The 17506-nt window shown below is 38.9% G+C and overlaps 1 protein-coding gene across 1 annotated transcript in view; it reads right to left on the bottom strand.

Moving 5' to 3' along the window:
* Nucleotides 1-17506, bottom strand: part of BMP6 (bone morphogenetic protein 6) — a 201821-nt gene that overhangs the window by 40591 nt on the left and 143724 nt on the right. The window contains exon 2 of the mRNA XM_061591585.1: nt 10534-10726. Coding sequence (XP_061447569.1) covers nt 10534-10726 — 193 coding nt within the window. The remainder of the gene's footprint in view (nt 1-10533; nt 10727-17506) is intronic.

Raw genomic sequence — 17506 nt, 5'->3', positions numbered from 1 at the left:
CAGTGGATGTGGTGGACTTCCACCCATTTCTCCTATTATTACTCTTACAGGAACCTATACACAAGCACCAAGCCACCTTTAATAAACAGTTTCATTGCAAAAGGAGCAAAACAAACATTGCCCATTAAATACAGTATCTCCCTTTGATCATCCTCTCCAGTGGCAGCCTGTGGTTTTTAATAGATTAGTTGTTTAGACAGCGTAGGTGGGGGGGGGTTGGGGGGGGAGGGCCTGGGAGATGAGTTAACAGGATATTTTCATTTGAAAAGTAATTAACCCCTAGGCAGACTTCATATATTTGATCAGTGACAAAGGTTCATCCCTGTACTTCTGACCTGACACCTCAATGGGCTAAAGAAAATTTCAGGTTTTTTCCTATGTATTCAAACAACCACTTTTTAAAAATAACATCCTTTTACCTTCCTCACATTAAAAAGACTCCTTCTAAATGAAGAAACCTGTTTTCAGAGAGATCTAACATTTAGCTGCCATTTGGTAGCGTACCATAGATTCAGCATTATCTTTTCAGCTGAACATACATAAAGAGGATGAAACCTCCACTGAGTGATGGAAGAACATTAACGTGTGATATTCTCCCTATTGTAAAGTATAAGAATGAGAAGCAGGCTGCATAAAGTAGTATAAAAGTGCCCAGTGTTGTTCATTCATTTCTAAAGCGCTAAGCATGACTAGGCTTGCCCAATTTTGAATGGAAGAGATGGCCAGGAAGTTTCTGTATTCTGTTGTGAGTTTCTTGAAGGAAGGATGAACACAAATGCAACAACCAGACAGATAGAAATAATTAACAACCAACCTCAGATTAGATAGACAATATGTTAGGCAACATGGAATTTCAAATTAATATTTATTTTAAAAAAATTATATCCAGCTCTTCAGCACATCTGAGTCTCAAAGCAGCTTAAAGAAAATAAAAACATACAATATACAAAATTTAAACATAAATCAAAAGACTAGAGAATAAAACAGCAGAATAGTATTTGTATTGGGGGCTCTTCTCATGTTCTTAACATACGAGGATAGGAAGTTGTCTTATACTGAAGTCAGACCATTGGACTATCTAGCTCACTATTGTCTATATTAATAGGTAGTGACTCTCCAGAGTTTCAGGTAAGAGTCTTTTCCAGACCTACCTGGAGATGCCAGAAATTGAACCTGGCATCTTTCACAAGCAAAACATGTCATCGACATCTCTATATCACTTCTCTTACTGCACTGTATGTATATGTGGACCACAGAATATAAACATGAAATATTGTACTTTGCATTTTGAGAGGATCTTGATTATGACAAACTATTCCCATCAATGAGTTGCTACTTGGAAAAAATGTGTTCACCCTGTACAAATAATCTTAAAAGGAAAGAACATTTGGTCACTGTGAGAACAGGATGGTGGTCTAGGCGGGCCTTTGTTCTGATCCAGCAGGGTTCTTTCTTATGCTCACAGTACAGCATTCCAATTAGGTGATGCACATCTATCTTCTGATTAGTTCAGAAGACTCAGAGCCTTATTTTTCTTAATTTTTAACTTAATGTTCTAGCTAGATTTATGTAACCTATCTTTGGACAACAAGACACAAACATTTTAGCAATAGCTTCAATATTAAAATGCTAATTCTACCTACATATACACTAGCTGCTTGGCAATCATATCTGGAAAATTTACTACAAACTTTTGCATTTTATAAGAGAGGCGGAGAGATTGTGCCCTGCTTTGGATGCTTGGACTCTGTGGGTAAGATCCTCTGAAAATTGGATAAACTCACATAGGTTGATAGCAGGCAGCAGAAGATGGTGGTAACCAGCAGTTACTGGTTGCTGGCAGTCAGCGGGAGAATCAGAAAGTAGATTTTTGGAGGAGAGGCCATGACAAAGAGGGAAGGAAAGAAGGCCAATTTAAAGGCAGATACAGAATCTTCCAGACCATGACTGGTTCCAAGGAGGGCAGACACTTAAGGGCAACAAGCTGCCCTGATAATTAATTGGTGATCCTGGTAACTGTTCCCAGTTCCAACACTCAATGGATTGCAAATAGTGCTGAAAGTGACCAAAACTTTGCCTGCAGCCTCACATTCCTATGGTGTTCTGTGTAGCTTACAGGTGGGCCTGTAGTCACCTAAAGTAAGGATTTGCAGGGTGAATGAGATCTTGAGCAGTAGGTAACTGGATTCCCTATATTGTTTGAACCATTACTCAGATGATCTGCATTACTGAGTTCAGGATCCAGGCCCAACCACAGGCCTTCTTGCACATGGGATTCTTGGCATGCTACCCTTTTCCTTGGAATGTGTAAGCTCCAAGTGTGCCTCCTTTGAACAGTGTTTCAGTAATTAAGAACCAGGGACGTGACATATTTTGCTTTCCCCCATCTTTCATCTGTTTCCTCTTCCTAGTTGTTCTACTAATCTCCCTCCGACATACTTATTCAGATTTTTGTATGTTTGGTCTGAAAAAAGTTGTATTCACTAATGGCAGGATTAGTATTTGTAGATTTTTCAGAGGTTTCCATTGACATAAACATGTGGCAGCCCATCTGTTGGTATTCTTTACCTTCAGTGCTTCAAGATCTGCATTAACCTTTTATTCTTCTGAACATATGCTCTTGCACAACACACATTCAGTTCAATGGACTGACACAGGTGTGTTTTCTGCAATATTATCCTTAATTATGGCCAATTCAAACAGAATTTTGATGTAGAGCTGTCATGGTTTAGTCACAAGAATTGGAATTTAGAGCAGTCTTATGCATACTCCAAACTATACCTGCAACTCACTACATCATGGAAAAACTTTGAATTATTGGTTGAACTCAACAGATAGGCCATTATCTGCACTTATATTGGTTCATTTACAAGAACAGTCCCCAGGGCAAAAAATGTTTAACCACATAAATTCCTGTGCCCTGATTTAAGAAATGTGATTAAATCAGGGAAGAAATAACTCATGGAGAAAGAGGTAGGAGAATGTTGTGGTTTTAGCATAGGTGGTTCCTCCTGAATAAGGTCAAAAGTTACTATCATTTTCTTTTACTAGGTTGTTGCCTTCACAAACTATTGGAGAAAAGCTAGGTAATTTTCTCAAAGGAATGTTAAGGTTGGCCAGAAATCTGACCTTACCTTACAAGAATATCATTAATCTTTTCATTATGTTTTGTTAACAACTCCAGTGGTTTTTATAGTGATAAAATGTGGTCTGAAATGATGATGTGATTTAAAACCACTACCACAGCTTTCCCCATTTTTTAAAAAATACCCTTAAAAATAAAAAAGAAAGCTCCATTCTGACTATTCATTAAGACGTTTAAAACCCTCTTTCTTTTAAAACAGAAAACAGAAGAGATGTGCATATATTACACTAGGCTGAATGACTTTTATATTCCACAAATGCCATTTTCACTTTGGCGCTGCCTTAAATAGTAGCAATGCAATCATATTTCTTTAAGATACCTTAACCATTTATTTTATGAGGTGTCTCATAAATGCAATAAATAAATACAATTCAGAACTGGCTCTTGGTCATCTCTTTGGATTCCCTAACAGTCTCCAAATTTCCTTTGTTCATGTCCCCCCCCCCCACTTAACTAACAAAACAGCCACTGACTATGCTTGCCCCTAGTTTGATATTTTCCTCCAACCCCACTTTCTCAGTGGCCATCAACTTATTGGCTATGTCCCTCTTCCATTCAAGCCACAAGCATCTCTTTGGTTCTACTTCTTAGGAAGCAAAGGACTTGCATGCAGAGGAAACAACTGCCTGTTCAAATGGGGCCTCGCTGCATAATGTGCAGTCAATTTCCAGATTTTTATCCAAGAATGAACCACATTATTTTTGCCTACACACTTGGATTTTACATGTGTAAGCCCCAATCAGACAGGATGTGTCTGCGTGCATGTCAGAAAGGAGACCAGCATACCAGCTCCATGAGTGGGACCGGACTGGACCTTGCAAATATTGCTTAAAGTGGCTCTTTTGTGTACAACACAACAAAAGAAAAATACCAGTCCAAACAACAAAGAAATCGGTGTCTTGCCCAGGGCTTCAATTGTTCTCAGGCTTCCCAGGGATAAAAATCTTTTTCATTAATACTACAGCCCAATCCTAGGATATATCAGGAAATGTGTCCCTGAATAAATTGTTTCCTCACTATTTAACAATTACAGCAGATCAACCCTTCTTCTCACTCTTGCAAGGTATGCCTGTTACAGAAGCCTACGCCCAGCAGCACTTTTTAAAGAAATTAAGCACTGCCACACTTGCTTTGCCAGCATAATGTGCAGAGAACCCAGGCCTCCTCCACAAAAATTTACTTCTAATTTTTTTCCATTCCCTTTCTTGCAACTCTTCCCAAAACTGCATGATTTTTTCACAAAACAATCCCCCATTTCCACAGGCAAATTCTCATTCTTGGACCTCACTTATTGTTATACTTGTTACAGGGCTACAGCGCTTAGTCCAAGAATATATTTTCAGAACCATTGAACCCAGAGAACTTATTATTTCCTTTCTCTCCACAAAACCAGAGCTTGGAAGTAACTAGTTAGAAATAACGAGTTACTTGTAATTCGTTACTTTTTTGCATAACGAGGGGGTAACTTTGTTACATTTTGCTTGTAACAGAACGAGGGGTCATTTCATTACTTTTCAGCTGTAACTGTAACTTTTCCTCCATTACATTTGGACGATACGGGGGGGGGGGAAACAGGGGAAGTCTGCTGCTGTGATTGGTGGATGAAATACATGTGTCTTATACTGGGCTTCTGCGCAGTGCTGCTCTTCTCTCGTGCTCTGTGTTAGGAGGCATGAGGGAGGAAGTGGAGAGCCAGACCACAGAAGCAGAATAGAGGTGAAGAGCTGAGGTGAATGACAGTACGCAGGAAATTAATTTATGATCCTGATTAAGAGAGCTCAAAAGCAATGCCTTTTTCATATCCTCTTCTAAAAAATTTCCACATCTTTCAAGTTTAGCAAGAAGTTCTAAAAATCGCTCTATATATTTATCCAGACTGCCTCTTTCATTAGTTTCAGAGAAAATAACTCTTTGTAAAGATATAAGATGTGGCTTTTTCTCTTTTTGTCATAGACTTCTTTCAATTTTCCATACATCTGTCTCACACTGTTGCAGCCTGTACAGTTATTTAATGCTTCATCTGATAGAGCAGAAATAAACATAGACTTTACTTTTGCGTGCTTACGTCTCCATGAAGCCGTTGCGTTCGCATCCTCAGCCAAGGGTTCTCTCTCAGTCAGGATTCCTTCCAACTCTTCTTCCAGGAGGGCTTTAAATCTTAAATCCCATAGTTCGAAGTTATCTTTTTCCAGCCTTGGAACGCGTCTCTCCAACGAAGATACTTCAGCCATCTTTTCTATCTTTGTTCTGCTTTTCTTTCTAACTTAAAGTCTCCCTTGTAAATTACGCACAAGCACTTTCAGCTTCAGCTACAACTTGCATTCAACTTAGTTTGCTGGGCCCGTAACCCTTCCACTGCGCTGTGTGTAATTTGTGTGCTTAATTTCGTTTAAAGCAACACCACAGCAGCAGAGAATAACAGCAGATGTTGAAATGCGAGTGTGCCAGCGTGTGAGTGCATTTATCTAAGAGAGCAGGCTTTTACCCTGCATCAGCATCACTGAGACTTGAGACTTAGTAAAATAAGAAAAGCTACTTTATTTATAGAAATACATTGTACATAGAAAAGTTCTAACTAACTAGCTAAATTGCAGTCGTAAAGCCCAGGTGCGGAAGTTAGCTTGATATGTGCATTGTTTCTGGCAAGGCTTCATGCCATATACACAATACAGATGGATTCAGACAATCTTGCCAAGCTTCGTAGCTTGGGAACGTGGGAACAGGCACCTACACTTATCTCTTGACTACTTATCTCCTCCCTGTGCATGCCATCTTGGCTTATTATCCTAATTTGTTAACTAACATTAAGTCAGAATTCCCCAGTTTGGAATTATTTATTTATTTATTTTATTATACTTGTATACCGCCCCATAGCCGAAGCTCTCTGGGCAGTTTACAGTAACTAAAAACAAATACAATTTAAAACAGATCTTATAAAAACAATTTAAAACACAATTTAAAAATTTAAACAGTATAAAACACATGCTAAAATGCCTGGGAGAAGAGGACAGAACTAACCCCGGCGGAACCCCATACTGGAGAGTCCAGGGTGCCAAGCAATGTTCCCCAAGCACCACCTTCTGGAGGCGACCTGCCAAATAGGAGCAGAACCACTGCAATGCAGTACCTCCCACTCCCAACTCAGCCAGTCTCCCCAGAAGGATACCATGGTCGATGGTACAAATCACCAGGAACAGATGACATACCAGTAGAGTTGCTACAAGCTACTGAGACTGAATCTGTCCACAATTTGACAAAAAAATTGTCAACAAACATGGAAAACTAAACAATGGCCCACAGACTGGAAGCATTCAATATATATCCCAATTCCAAAGAAAGGGGATCCCAGGAAATGCAGTAATTATCAAACTATTGCCTTAATATCTCATGCAAGTAAAGTAATGCTCAGGATTCTACAACAAAGGCTCTTATCATATATGGAGCAAGAAATGCCAGACATCCAAGCTGGATTTAGAAATGTAAGAGGCACCAGAGATCATATTGCAACCATACGTTGGACAATGGAACTGAACAAGGAATTTCAGAAGAAAATCGCCCTGTGCTTTATAGATTACAGCAAAGCCTTTGATTGTGTAGATCATGAACAATATGGAATGATCTCAAAGAAATGGGGGTGCCACAGCATCTGATTGTCCTAATGCGCAATGGACAAGAGGCTACTATAGGGACAGAATATGGAGAAACCAATTGGTTCCCAGTTGGAAAGGGTGTGAGACAAGGGTGTATTTTATCACCCTAGTTGTTTAATCTATATGCAGAACATATCATACGGAAAGCGGGAGATGTGAAAATTGGAGGAAGAAATATCAATAATTTAAGATATGCAGGCGATACCATACTCTTATCAGAAACCAGTAATGATTTGAAACAAATGCTGATGAAAGTTAAAGAGGAAAGCACAAAAGCAGGACTACAGCGCAACGTCAAGAAGACTACAGTAATGACAACAGAAGATTTACATAATTTTAAAGTTGACAACAAGGACATTGAACTTGTCAAGGATCATCAATACCTTGGCACAGTCATTGACCAATATGGAGACAATAGTCAAGAAATCAGAAGAAGGTTAGGACTCGGGAGGGCATCTATGAGAGAACTAGAAAAGGTCCTCAAATGCAAAGATGTTTCACTGAACACTAAAGTCAGGATCATTCAGACCATGGTATTCCCCATCTCTATGTATAGATGTGAAAGTTGGACAATGAAAAAGCGGATAAGAGAAAAATCAACTCCTTTGAAATGTGGTGTTGGAGAAGAGCTTTGCAGATACCATGGACTGCGAAAAAGACAAATAATTGGATGTTAGAACAAATTCAACCAGAACTATCACTAGAAGCTAAAATGATGAGGTTATCATACTCTGGACACATAATGAGAAGACATGATTCACTAGAAAAGACAATAATGCTGGGAAAAACAGAAAAAGTGGAAGACCAAACAAGTGATGGATTGATTCCATAAAGGAAGCCACAAACCTGAACTTACAAGTTCTGAACAGGGTGGTTCATGACAGATGCTCTTGGAGGGCACTGATTCATAGGGTCGCCATAAGTCATCATTGACTTGAAGGCACAGAACAACACCCAGGTAAGTAAAGTGTAAAAGGGGCCTTGGAGCTGTTCTAAATCGTCGCAGAGAATTACTTGGCAAAAGAGGTCACATTTTTAAATGTTCCTCAATTTAAAGTTCCCTAGGTGTAACAAACTAGACACATCAGGGAAATGAGTATACTACACATATGCCCTAATGTGCTGCTTTGCTTCATGCAGGGCACTGTTTATATGGGGGAGCATTCAAAATTCTGCAATCTGTAGAAATAGACATCAGTCTCCAGAAACTATCGTGTGGTTTTAGGTTCAATTCACATTCACAAACTCACAAATTTTAAGACAGAAAGACCTCACATAAGCAGACTGGGGTTTAGCATGGCTGACCTATATTAGCCTAATGCCCAAATTAAAACAAAAACAAAAACAACTCAAAAGTGTTCATCCTACCTCCAAGCTGACAACAGAACAATATTTCTTTGGTTCAGCTTCAGGATCTCTATAAGATTTATAGTTATTTAGAACCATCTCATCAAATGTTAAGAAACATGACATCTTTATTCACATCATTAGTCTTGAAGAAAAGAATTGAGAAGTCTGACATTTAAAGAAAAGGCTGCTGTTCACTTTTGGCTTGCATGGAACATTTGCTGGAAATCAGTGTCTTACAAACTTTTGCTGGCTCGCTCATTCTTTTTCTTTTTTAATAATAATAAAAAATGTGCTTTTCAACTCTTGAGCCTTCAAAGTCTGTTCCCAATAGGAAAAGAAAACAATATAGTCCAAATGAATCATCAATATAAAAGAAGCAAAAATTAACAAAAATATGTTAGCCACAACTTGTTCAGAGATTTTCATTTTAAATTAGGAGAGGGGTGTAGAGAACAATAAACAGATAATAAAAGGACAAAATTGTTCAAAGCAAATTTGCCTTTCAATTATTCAAAGCATCTACAGAGAAGTCCTTTTTTAATTTTAATTTTTAAGCACCATGCCTGTGTGATCATGTATATATTTATATTTGGCTTTCCTAGATACTGTTGCTAATGCATGGCCCGAAAACAAGTTCCTAAGGTAAGGTTCTGGCATCACTGAATTGAATGGAAAGTCTCCCACTGGCTTCAGAAGAGCCAAGGCGCCTTCCCTGGTGATCACTGAAGTGTTTCTAAGAGATATAAAACACACCCATGACAAGACAAAAACTGAGCACACAACTGAGATTAAAAAAACTGAGTTTATGAGTTTGATCACATTTTATTTTGACCCTGACTATTGCACACAACTTGCAATTTATGGAACTTTAATGAAATAACTTCAGGGTTGGGTCAACAGCTGTTTAATACCAGATAATACTTTTAAAGGGTTACGGTGATGCTTGGAACATCTACACACAGAGGGCTCCATTTGACACAACTTGCAGGTGAGAGTCTGGACTTTTATGCCTTCTTAGCTAGCCAAAAATAAGAGTCCATGGAAGCAAGGATCAGATTATCCAGTAATCAGAACAGCTCAGAAGCACAACATTTAAAATGTAATTCTGATATAGAGTATGACTGGAAAAATTTAGTGAGTTTTTTTACATGTGATAACCCATGAAGACACATAGGAGTTGCCCCCCCCATACACTTTGTATATCCATAATTATATACTACACACACACACACCATACATGGAGTCCATACTCCTTCACCTATGTACTTACTCCACACGTTTTCCTCAGAACTCCAGTCATTATTGCCTGTTTACTTTCCTTTTCAAGTGCATTAAAGAGCAGATTAAGACAGATAATCAAGTCAGTGTCTTCTCCCCTCCCCCGCTGCTTATAATCAATACTTCACTGATCCCCTGCTGCTTTCTGTCTGTCAGTTACAATCAACACTTCATTGACATCAGTGAAAGGGAAAACACATTTGAAGAGCTCACATAGAAAGAAGATCGATAAAAGTAGGACTCACATTATACATGATTTCAAAGCAATTTTTTAAAAAAAATGAATTGGGGGGGGGAAGAATGAATTGGAAACCAGGCATGGGGAGCTGCTGCTTCAAAATTTTCTCCGCAAAAATAGAGAATAACAGAAATAATAATTAATCTGATGGCATATCTGATTATTGTAGAAACGGAGCCCATTGCTACCATATAGGCAGTGAAGTTAAAAGCATCAGTATACACTAACTAAGAAGGTTATGTGTATTTCATGCTAGTCTCAAGTACTCTTGATTATGGGACCAGAATATCCTGCTTTATCTGTATAAAAGTCTCGGGTAAATTAATTTGTTGATAACATTTATAAGTCACCTTAATAAGCATATCCCCAAAGCAACATACAGGATACATAAAACAACAAACAACATTTTGGTTAATCAACATGACATTAACAAAACAACAAAATGGGAGGGGCGGGGAGAGCAAATCTACTAGACTCCAAAGGCTTGGAAAACTTGTTTGCATGCCATCTCCTGAAATCATTGAAAGCCAAGCTGGGGCATCTTTAGGAAGTACTGTAAGACCTCCTTATCTGGGATGACTTCAGGTGAATGAAAGCCTTTGGGTTTTTAGCCAAGAGGAGTTGGGAGTTTTAGAGTGGTGCTTTTAATTACCTGTAAATGGCCAGTTCAGATCTATTGGAACAGAACATACTAAAACATTAATAGTGCAATTCTTTACATGTCTACTTAGAATCAAGCCCCACTGAGTTCAATAGGGCTTACTCCCAAGTAAGTGTGCACAGGATTGCCAAGTAAAATGTGCAAATAATAAGAAACTTTCACCCACAGTCTCTCTCCAGGTTTCACAGTTTTAACAGTGAAAGACACAAACCTGTTCTGATGTTCTTTCAATACTTGATAGATGCTAATCAGAAAGGTTTGATTTTTAAAGCCTCCAAAGACACAGTCCTTGTAGATTCGGAACTCAGCAGCAGTAACAGCCTCTCCCTCTGGAATCCGAGACAAATTAAACTTGAATTCCTTGTGGTGTCGCTGATAAGGTGTGAATTCCTTGTCATATTCAACTGTTTTAAAAAAGAAGATAATTAAATTTAATTATACTTTTTCTACATTCTCCACTTCTCACTCTATTTCTTACAAAAGGTATCTCAGCACATGTTCCACTTTAAATATTTTAAATTAAAAAGTAACTGAGAATAATACCAGAAATCTCAGCAGAAAGCCTCTTACATTCCTGTACTGAATTCAAGAAAGATCTTTTCGGCAGTCACAATTCATGTAGTTTCATGTCAATAGAGATGGAAATAATATTTGTTACATTTGTTTCTTGGCTTATCTCCAAATAACTTGGTATGCAAGGGAATCCTTTGCTATGTGCAATAACTCTTGGTTATTTTTCACAGATGGGGCTATATTAGGCACATCAGAATACAAGACTGTTGCCAATATATGCTGCTGTTTTATATAGTATTTGCTATGGCACTGGCATTAGAGATGGGATCTGCTAGCTGGTGCCACTTCAAAAGCATTCCGTCAACCTAATTGGGGGCATTGATTAGAGTTTGTTCTTTGTCCGCTATCCACTACTTTTACCAATTTTTTCTCCCCAAAAATGATATTAATATTGATATTTTGAAAGGAAATATCGAAAAAGGAAAGTGGCTTTGCCACCACCTCCTCCTCCTCTACTGTGATTGAGGCCAGCTGTTTTCCTTTCAGAAATAAAAGGACAAAAGCAGCTTTCACCACCCCCTCATGTCCCACCTCCTCCTTGGCAAGTCTAGAGTCCTTAACATGGGTAAGACTCACTAGTCTCTAGGTTTGTTTTTTAATCATTTAACAGGTTAACACTACAGAGATTAGAAGGTAAGGCTAGAGAGCCTTGCCCATGTTAAGGACTCTAGAGAATCTCCAGGCCTAAGTTTGGCTTACTTCTTCTCATTTGGAGCTTAGATTATTCAAGTGAAGGAGGGTAGCCAAGAGAGAAAAACCTGTACTCCTGTGCTACACTGTGTGTAAAAGCGGTAAAAGAAATAAAAAAAGAGAGAGCAAACCCTCAGTATACCTTGTAAGTACTGCTCAATTTTGTTTTTTGTGCAACTCTTTTATGCATGCATTTTTTATGATTTCCCCAGAATTATCCTAAAACATCTGCACAGAAACAGGGTGGGATGTACTTTTAGATGTCCACATATAGAAAGAGGATAGGACAGACTGGGATAGATTTGTTCATCCCTAGTTGGGGGTGTTTCACTCAGAGACTTATTTAAGTCTAATCCTGGCAATCAGTATTCATTGCTCCTTATTATATCAGACAATTATTTACTAAGGGAAGAGATATGATACAGTGGCAGAGCATCTACTTTGCATGCAGAAGGTCCCAGGGCCAATCCTCGGGATCTTCAGATAGGACTAGGAGAGAGCCCTGCCTGAAACCCTGGAGTGCCACTGCTAGCCAATGATCTGACTCGCTATAAGGCAGCCTCCTATGTTCCTACATTTGTTCCTATGTTTCTGTGTAATCGTATGTACAAAGTGTCAATGAAAATATACAAAGATGGCTGCTTCCATCCTGAGAGCTGATTTGATGGAAAGAATGAGAGGTGTTCACTCTAAAATCGGGCCTGGGTTGAACTTCTCAGCCATCCCTACCCTGAATATACAGAAATTGCTGCCACTAAGGTAATGAATCTTCCTGAGCTTGGCTACCACAAAGTACAAGATGGCTATCACTTAAACCAAGTGAACTTGCCTTCATTCTGGGTTTGCTTTATGCCATCTGCTATCATGCACTTACACATTTTATGTTCTATTTTCAAGCTATTCTCTACTACAAATGAATTTAACAAATCTGGCACTGGCTGCAATCTCATACCAGTAAGCATGTGTACAGTGGTGCTGTTAAGACTCCTAAGGTATTTCTTTCAGTCTAAATACTCAAGTTCTTAGAAGCCTTGGCAAACTTGGACAGGCAAAACCCATTCTGTTCATTTCCAGGACTAACCAGTTTGCACTGTTCTCATATTACACTGCAATAAGTAACCTTATTGTTGAAAGAACAGATGGTGTGAACAGAAATGAAAAGCAGGAGTGCGAAGGAGAGAGTAGCTTCTCATAGCACCTCCCAATCTTTTCCCACCACCCCATAACATGATTTGGTTCAGGCTGGCCTGAGTGCTATCTTATGGAAACCAATATTAATTTATAATCTAATGCATCTGTATACACCTCCTAATTATACAAGCCAATGACAAGAGGAAAAATGAGGCAATTAACGTGAGAGCTATGCTTTTCTCAAATATGCTTGGCCAACATTCTTGTAATGCAGAGGAACATGACAGCGATCAGTGGCTGTTTCAGTTATTAAATCTGACAAATTATTTTTTATTGCTCAAATTACTGTGATTTCAATGCACTAATCTAGTACTCCAGACAACAGTCTGACTTAACAACCTAACACTGGTCTACTAGCTTTTAGAGAAACTACTGATGTTATGAAGATGGTAGAAGCTGGGCTCCCCACTCTGGCGGAGGGTATCTCGGGCCCCTGCAGTCTGTGGGGAGGGGGAGGAGAAGCTGGGCAAGGGAAACACAGCCAGTGCCAGAGCTGGATGCCCAGACATGACTACTATAGTCTATGCATTGGCAACCTTAGGCTGGATCATTCCAATGTGCTCTATGTGTGGCTGCCCTTGGGATTGGTCCAGAAAGTCCAGCTGATGCAGAATGTGGTGGCTAGACTACTGATGGAGGCAGACAACCAACAATATGTGACACCATTTTTAAACCATCTGCACTGACTGCTCGTCTACCACCGAGTCAGGTTTAATGTCCTTGATTTAATTTACAAAACCGTGAACAACTTAGGTCCAGGGTATCTTAGGGACTACCCGACCCCTTATATCCGAGCTCAATTACTGGGATCATCTGTAGGAGCATCACTAGTTTTCCCCTAATTTGGTGAGGCTCACCTGATGTCATCAAGAAACCGAGCCCAGTCCTGCAGAATACTCTTACAACAGAGCCTCCACAGGCATCTTCTGTATTAATTCTTTTTATGCCCTGAGGTTTATGCACACAATTAAGAAAAACCACTTAACTGAAGAGACACATTCTCAATTAACCCAGTTCCCCATGCACTGTCCCCGATTCCTAGGCTATACCTATCCCTTTGATCTCCTGCTGACTCTTCCTTCTTGTGTAAACTGTTATTTTTAGGATGCTGACCACATCTTCCGGCTTCTTCTTCATTCTCTAGAGAGAGAGAGAGAAGACATCTTCTCTTTGTCCATCTCTCTCCTCACAGCATGAGGGCAAACGCTATGCTTAATGTTTGCATCTCCACCTTAGCTAGTTAGCTAGATATAGAACTCTTTCCTATCAAGTATGTACTTCCAGAATAAAATAGTTCTTTCTTATTTTGAAGCTTAAAGTCTCAGTGTGACTAATTCCAGAAAAGGTTTAATATTTAAGCAAGGATTCAAAAAAACAAAGCTCACTCAGGTGCTTTTTGCTACTCTGCAACGTTATGAAAGATGGAACTAAATGTACAAATTCACAGCAGTAAAGTGTGTGTTTGTGTGCATGAAATTTGAAGTAGCAGAGAGGAGAGGGACACAACACAACAATCCCTTAGAAACGACCCTCTCCCATCTATTTTTTTCCCAGCAATGTGGCAAATACAAATCAAGAAGGAGTGATAGAAAGAAGTTGGGAGAAGGAGTTGCAGAGAGAAAGTGGCTGACAAAGGAAAGATTATGTATCTGGTTTCTCCTGACTTCCAGTTAGAATCATAGAACTCGGAGGTACCTTGGAGGTCACCTAGTCCAAACCAGGATCAGAAAGCCGTAACTACAGCATCCCTGACAGATGGCCACCCAGACTCTGCTTAACTATCTTCAGTTAAGCATAGCCCACCACCTTCCAGGGTAGAACACACCAATAGCTCTTCCACATTACAAAGTTTCTTCTAATGTTTTGCTAAAATCTGATTCCCTGCAATTTCTACCCATTGGCTCTAATCCTTCCCTAGGGAGCAACAGAGAACAAGTCTTCTCCACCTCCTGCATGGTATTTGAAGACTTCTCTGCTTCATGTTTTACTCTCACACACACGAGAGAGAGAGAGAGAGATCAGAACACCAAGGTTCCAAGGCTCAAGTATCTTTTACATATTTTGCTTGACCCCAAGGGTAAGGACTATCCAAAAAGAGCATTTTTGTGCCTAAGAATTCTGTGAAGATTACTATCACCCTGTCTGAGGCTCAACTCCAATTATGCTTCAAAGGGGTGTTCCCCTTTGCAGAAGACTCACCACTATATATACTGCTACTGTTTTACCACCATTCCATAAAATCAACCAGCAAATCAATACCAAGCTATTTAGATTGAAAACCTGCTCCGTATCTTCAATGAGTTATATTTCATAATTTGTGTAAATACAAATGAAAGGAAAATGTAATTATTCAGAAAATTGGAAATATTACTTTAAAAAATGCCATATTATACACAGCATGTGAGCATGCCTTAACAATATCAGCTCTGTAACCACATATTTGTTGTATGAAAATTACACTCTCTCTGTATTCAGATGCAACCACATACACAGAACAAAATATACACTAGTCCAACATTTTGTCTGAGCTAACTCCATTGGCAGTGCTAGCTGGTAAGGCTTCAAATCCTAACATCTAGCACAGTTGTTGGGCTATAACTCCCATTATCCCTGGTCACACTGGCTGGCATTTATTGTAGTCCAACATCTGGAGGGCAACACATTGGCTAGCACTGATCTAGCAGCACCTTGGTCAATTTTTTGAGAGATAATAGTTAATCACTATAAAATCTGCCCATTGTGATAGATGACAATGACATACACGAACAAGTGTTTTAACTAAGCAGACCAAGTATGAGCATGCTTTGTTCCATGCACTGTGAGCCATTACAGACATAACCAGAAAAGAGACTGTAAGTGAACCACAGGTTCACATGCTCCCTGCACTGACAAGGGCCTGCCTCCTCTTCACCTGCGAACAAATTCTCCCCTCCCACCTTAGCCAGGCTTAAGTGCTGCCACTACCTACATTAATAACAATTAAAACTAGAAGGGGTTTGCAGCCACATTGACCTGTCTAGAAATGCTAAAGTCCATCATACTGTTGCCATCATCTATTTTTTTATTTTATTTTTCCCCTGACAGCCCCCCTGTGTTTCTAAAAGCTGTGTGATAGGATGAATACAACCGTAGCTTTTAACAGTATGGAAAGCAATGCTGGGCAAAACTACACCTGTTAAATTTCTGCCTGCCATCCATGTAGTTGTCTTTCCCGGCAGGAAAAAAATGGCAACCCTAATTAGTTAGGCCACAGCAATATATCTTTGGTAGCAAAAAAAGTACACTATACAAATTGTACAGGGCTATTTCACTACAAACCATTTGCTTTGTGGAAATTGTATCTACTATGCATTTACTTTGAAGGTGAACAAACATTGTCATTACAGTTGACAACAATAGACACATACTAAACAATTTCACCATATGCAGTACTAAACATGTAGTTTATATAGTAACGTGACCAGGATATCTTACTCCCCATTACTGATGGTCAGTAGAGAAGGAGGAGGTAATAGTTATTCCAGATTAGCAAATTTTGGATAAATTGTTATGACCCTGAACATGTGGTACAAAGCCTGGCAATCTGCATACAGGGTCATTTTTTTTAAAAAAAGCTCAGTTTCTAAATTCTCTCTCTACACATAGGGTTTTTAAATTAATATCCCCGATGGTTTAGAACATACTTGGAATGCCTCTGTCCATCTGATAAAGAGATTGGATGCTGCAGTCCAGTTGCAGATAGTCTTACTCTAAAATATGTAGCTTCCATTTCTTCATGGAAACTCACTGTTCTCTGTAATTTCAAACAGGAGAATACAAAAGCCAGGGAAAGAATACATTGGGAATGAAAAACAATCCTGGTGCCAATGCTAGAGACAAAGATTGTTACTAAGAGGGGGGGAAAGAACAGTTGAAATATTATTAAACAGGATCTGAAAAGTCAAAAGAGTTGGCTTAATTCTGACATAGTAGTGTAATAAAACAGGAGATAGAGGCAAAATCAGCTCTTGCCAAGCCCTGGACACCACTAACAAACATTTAATTTTTCTCTCTCTCCATATTTTCATTCATAACACAGAATAGTAAAATTAAAAGCTTCTGCATATGATATGGATGCGACTATCAGCATGAAAAATTAATCAGCGAGTCTCTGGTCAACTATTGGCCAAGGGGTTGGGTTTGAATTAGGGATGGGCAAGAATTTAAATTCAATTTGCATTTCAAGCTGAATTGATTAAATTCGCACTTTTCGAAACAATATGAGAACTAAAATACAACCATCCTTCAAAATTTGCACTTATTAGAATTTTGCAATGCAGTTCATCAACTAAACAATGTTTACAAAAATAAATATATTAGGGGAAAGCGTGCATAAAAATGAATATATGAGTGAAAATAACATGCAAAAATGCATTATATGACGAGAAAAGTAAACACGTGTACATTAGTCAAAACTGCTTCCAAAAATGTGTTTATTAGGAGAAAATGCTGGAGAATTTTCATGAAGATTTTTTTAACAAAAATTACAAAATGGTGCAAAAATGTGGAGAACTAAATTTAAGATTGGAAAAATGAGAAATGGAGAGAACCGAAATTGACACATCTTCCCACCCCAATTCAAAGGCACATTCATGCGGCAATACTGGTGAAGCTATGCTACTTGGATATGAGACTGCCTAGGAACCATACGCAAGTAGCTGTGAACAAAGAGCAGAGCAATATAATAAAGG

This window comes from Rhineura floridana, chromosome 1 (genome assembly GCF_030035675.1).
Source record: "Rhineura floridana isolate rRhiFlo1 chromosome 1, rRhiFlo1.hap2, whole genome shotgun sequence".
Classification (NCBI taxonomy): Eukaryota; Metazoa; Chordata; class Lepidosauria; order Squamata; family Rhineuridae; genus Rhineura; species Rhineura floridana.
Note: the sequence above shows the minus strand (reverse complement) of the source record. Positions and strands in the feature narration are given on the sequence as shown.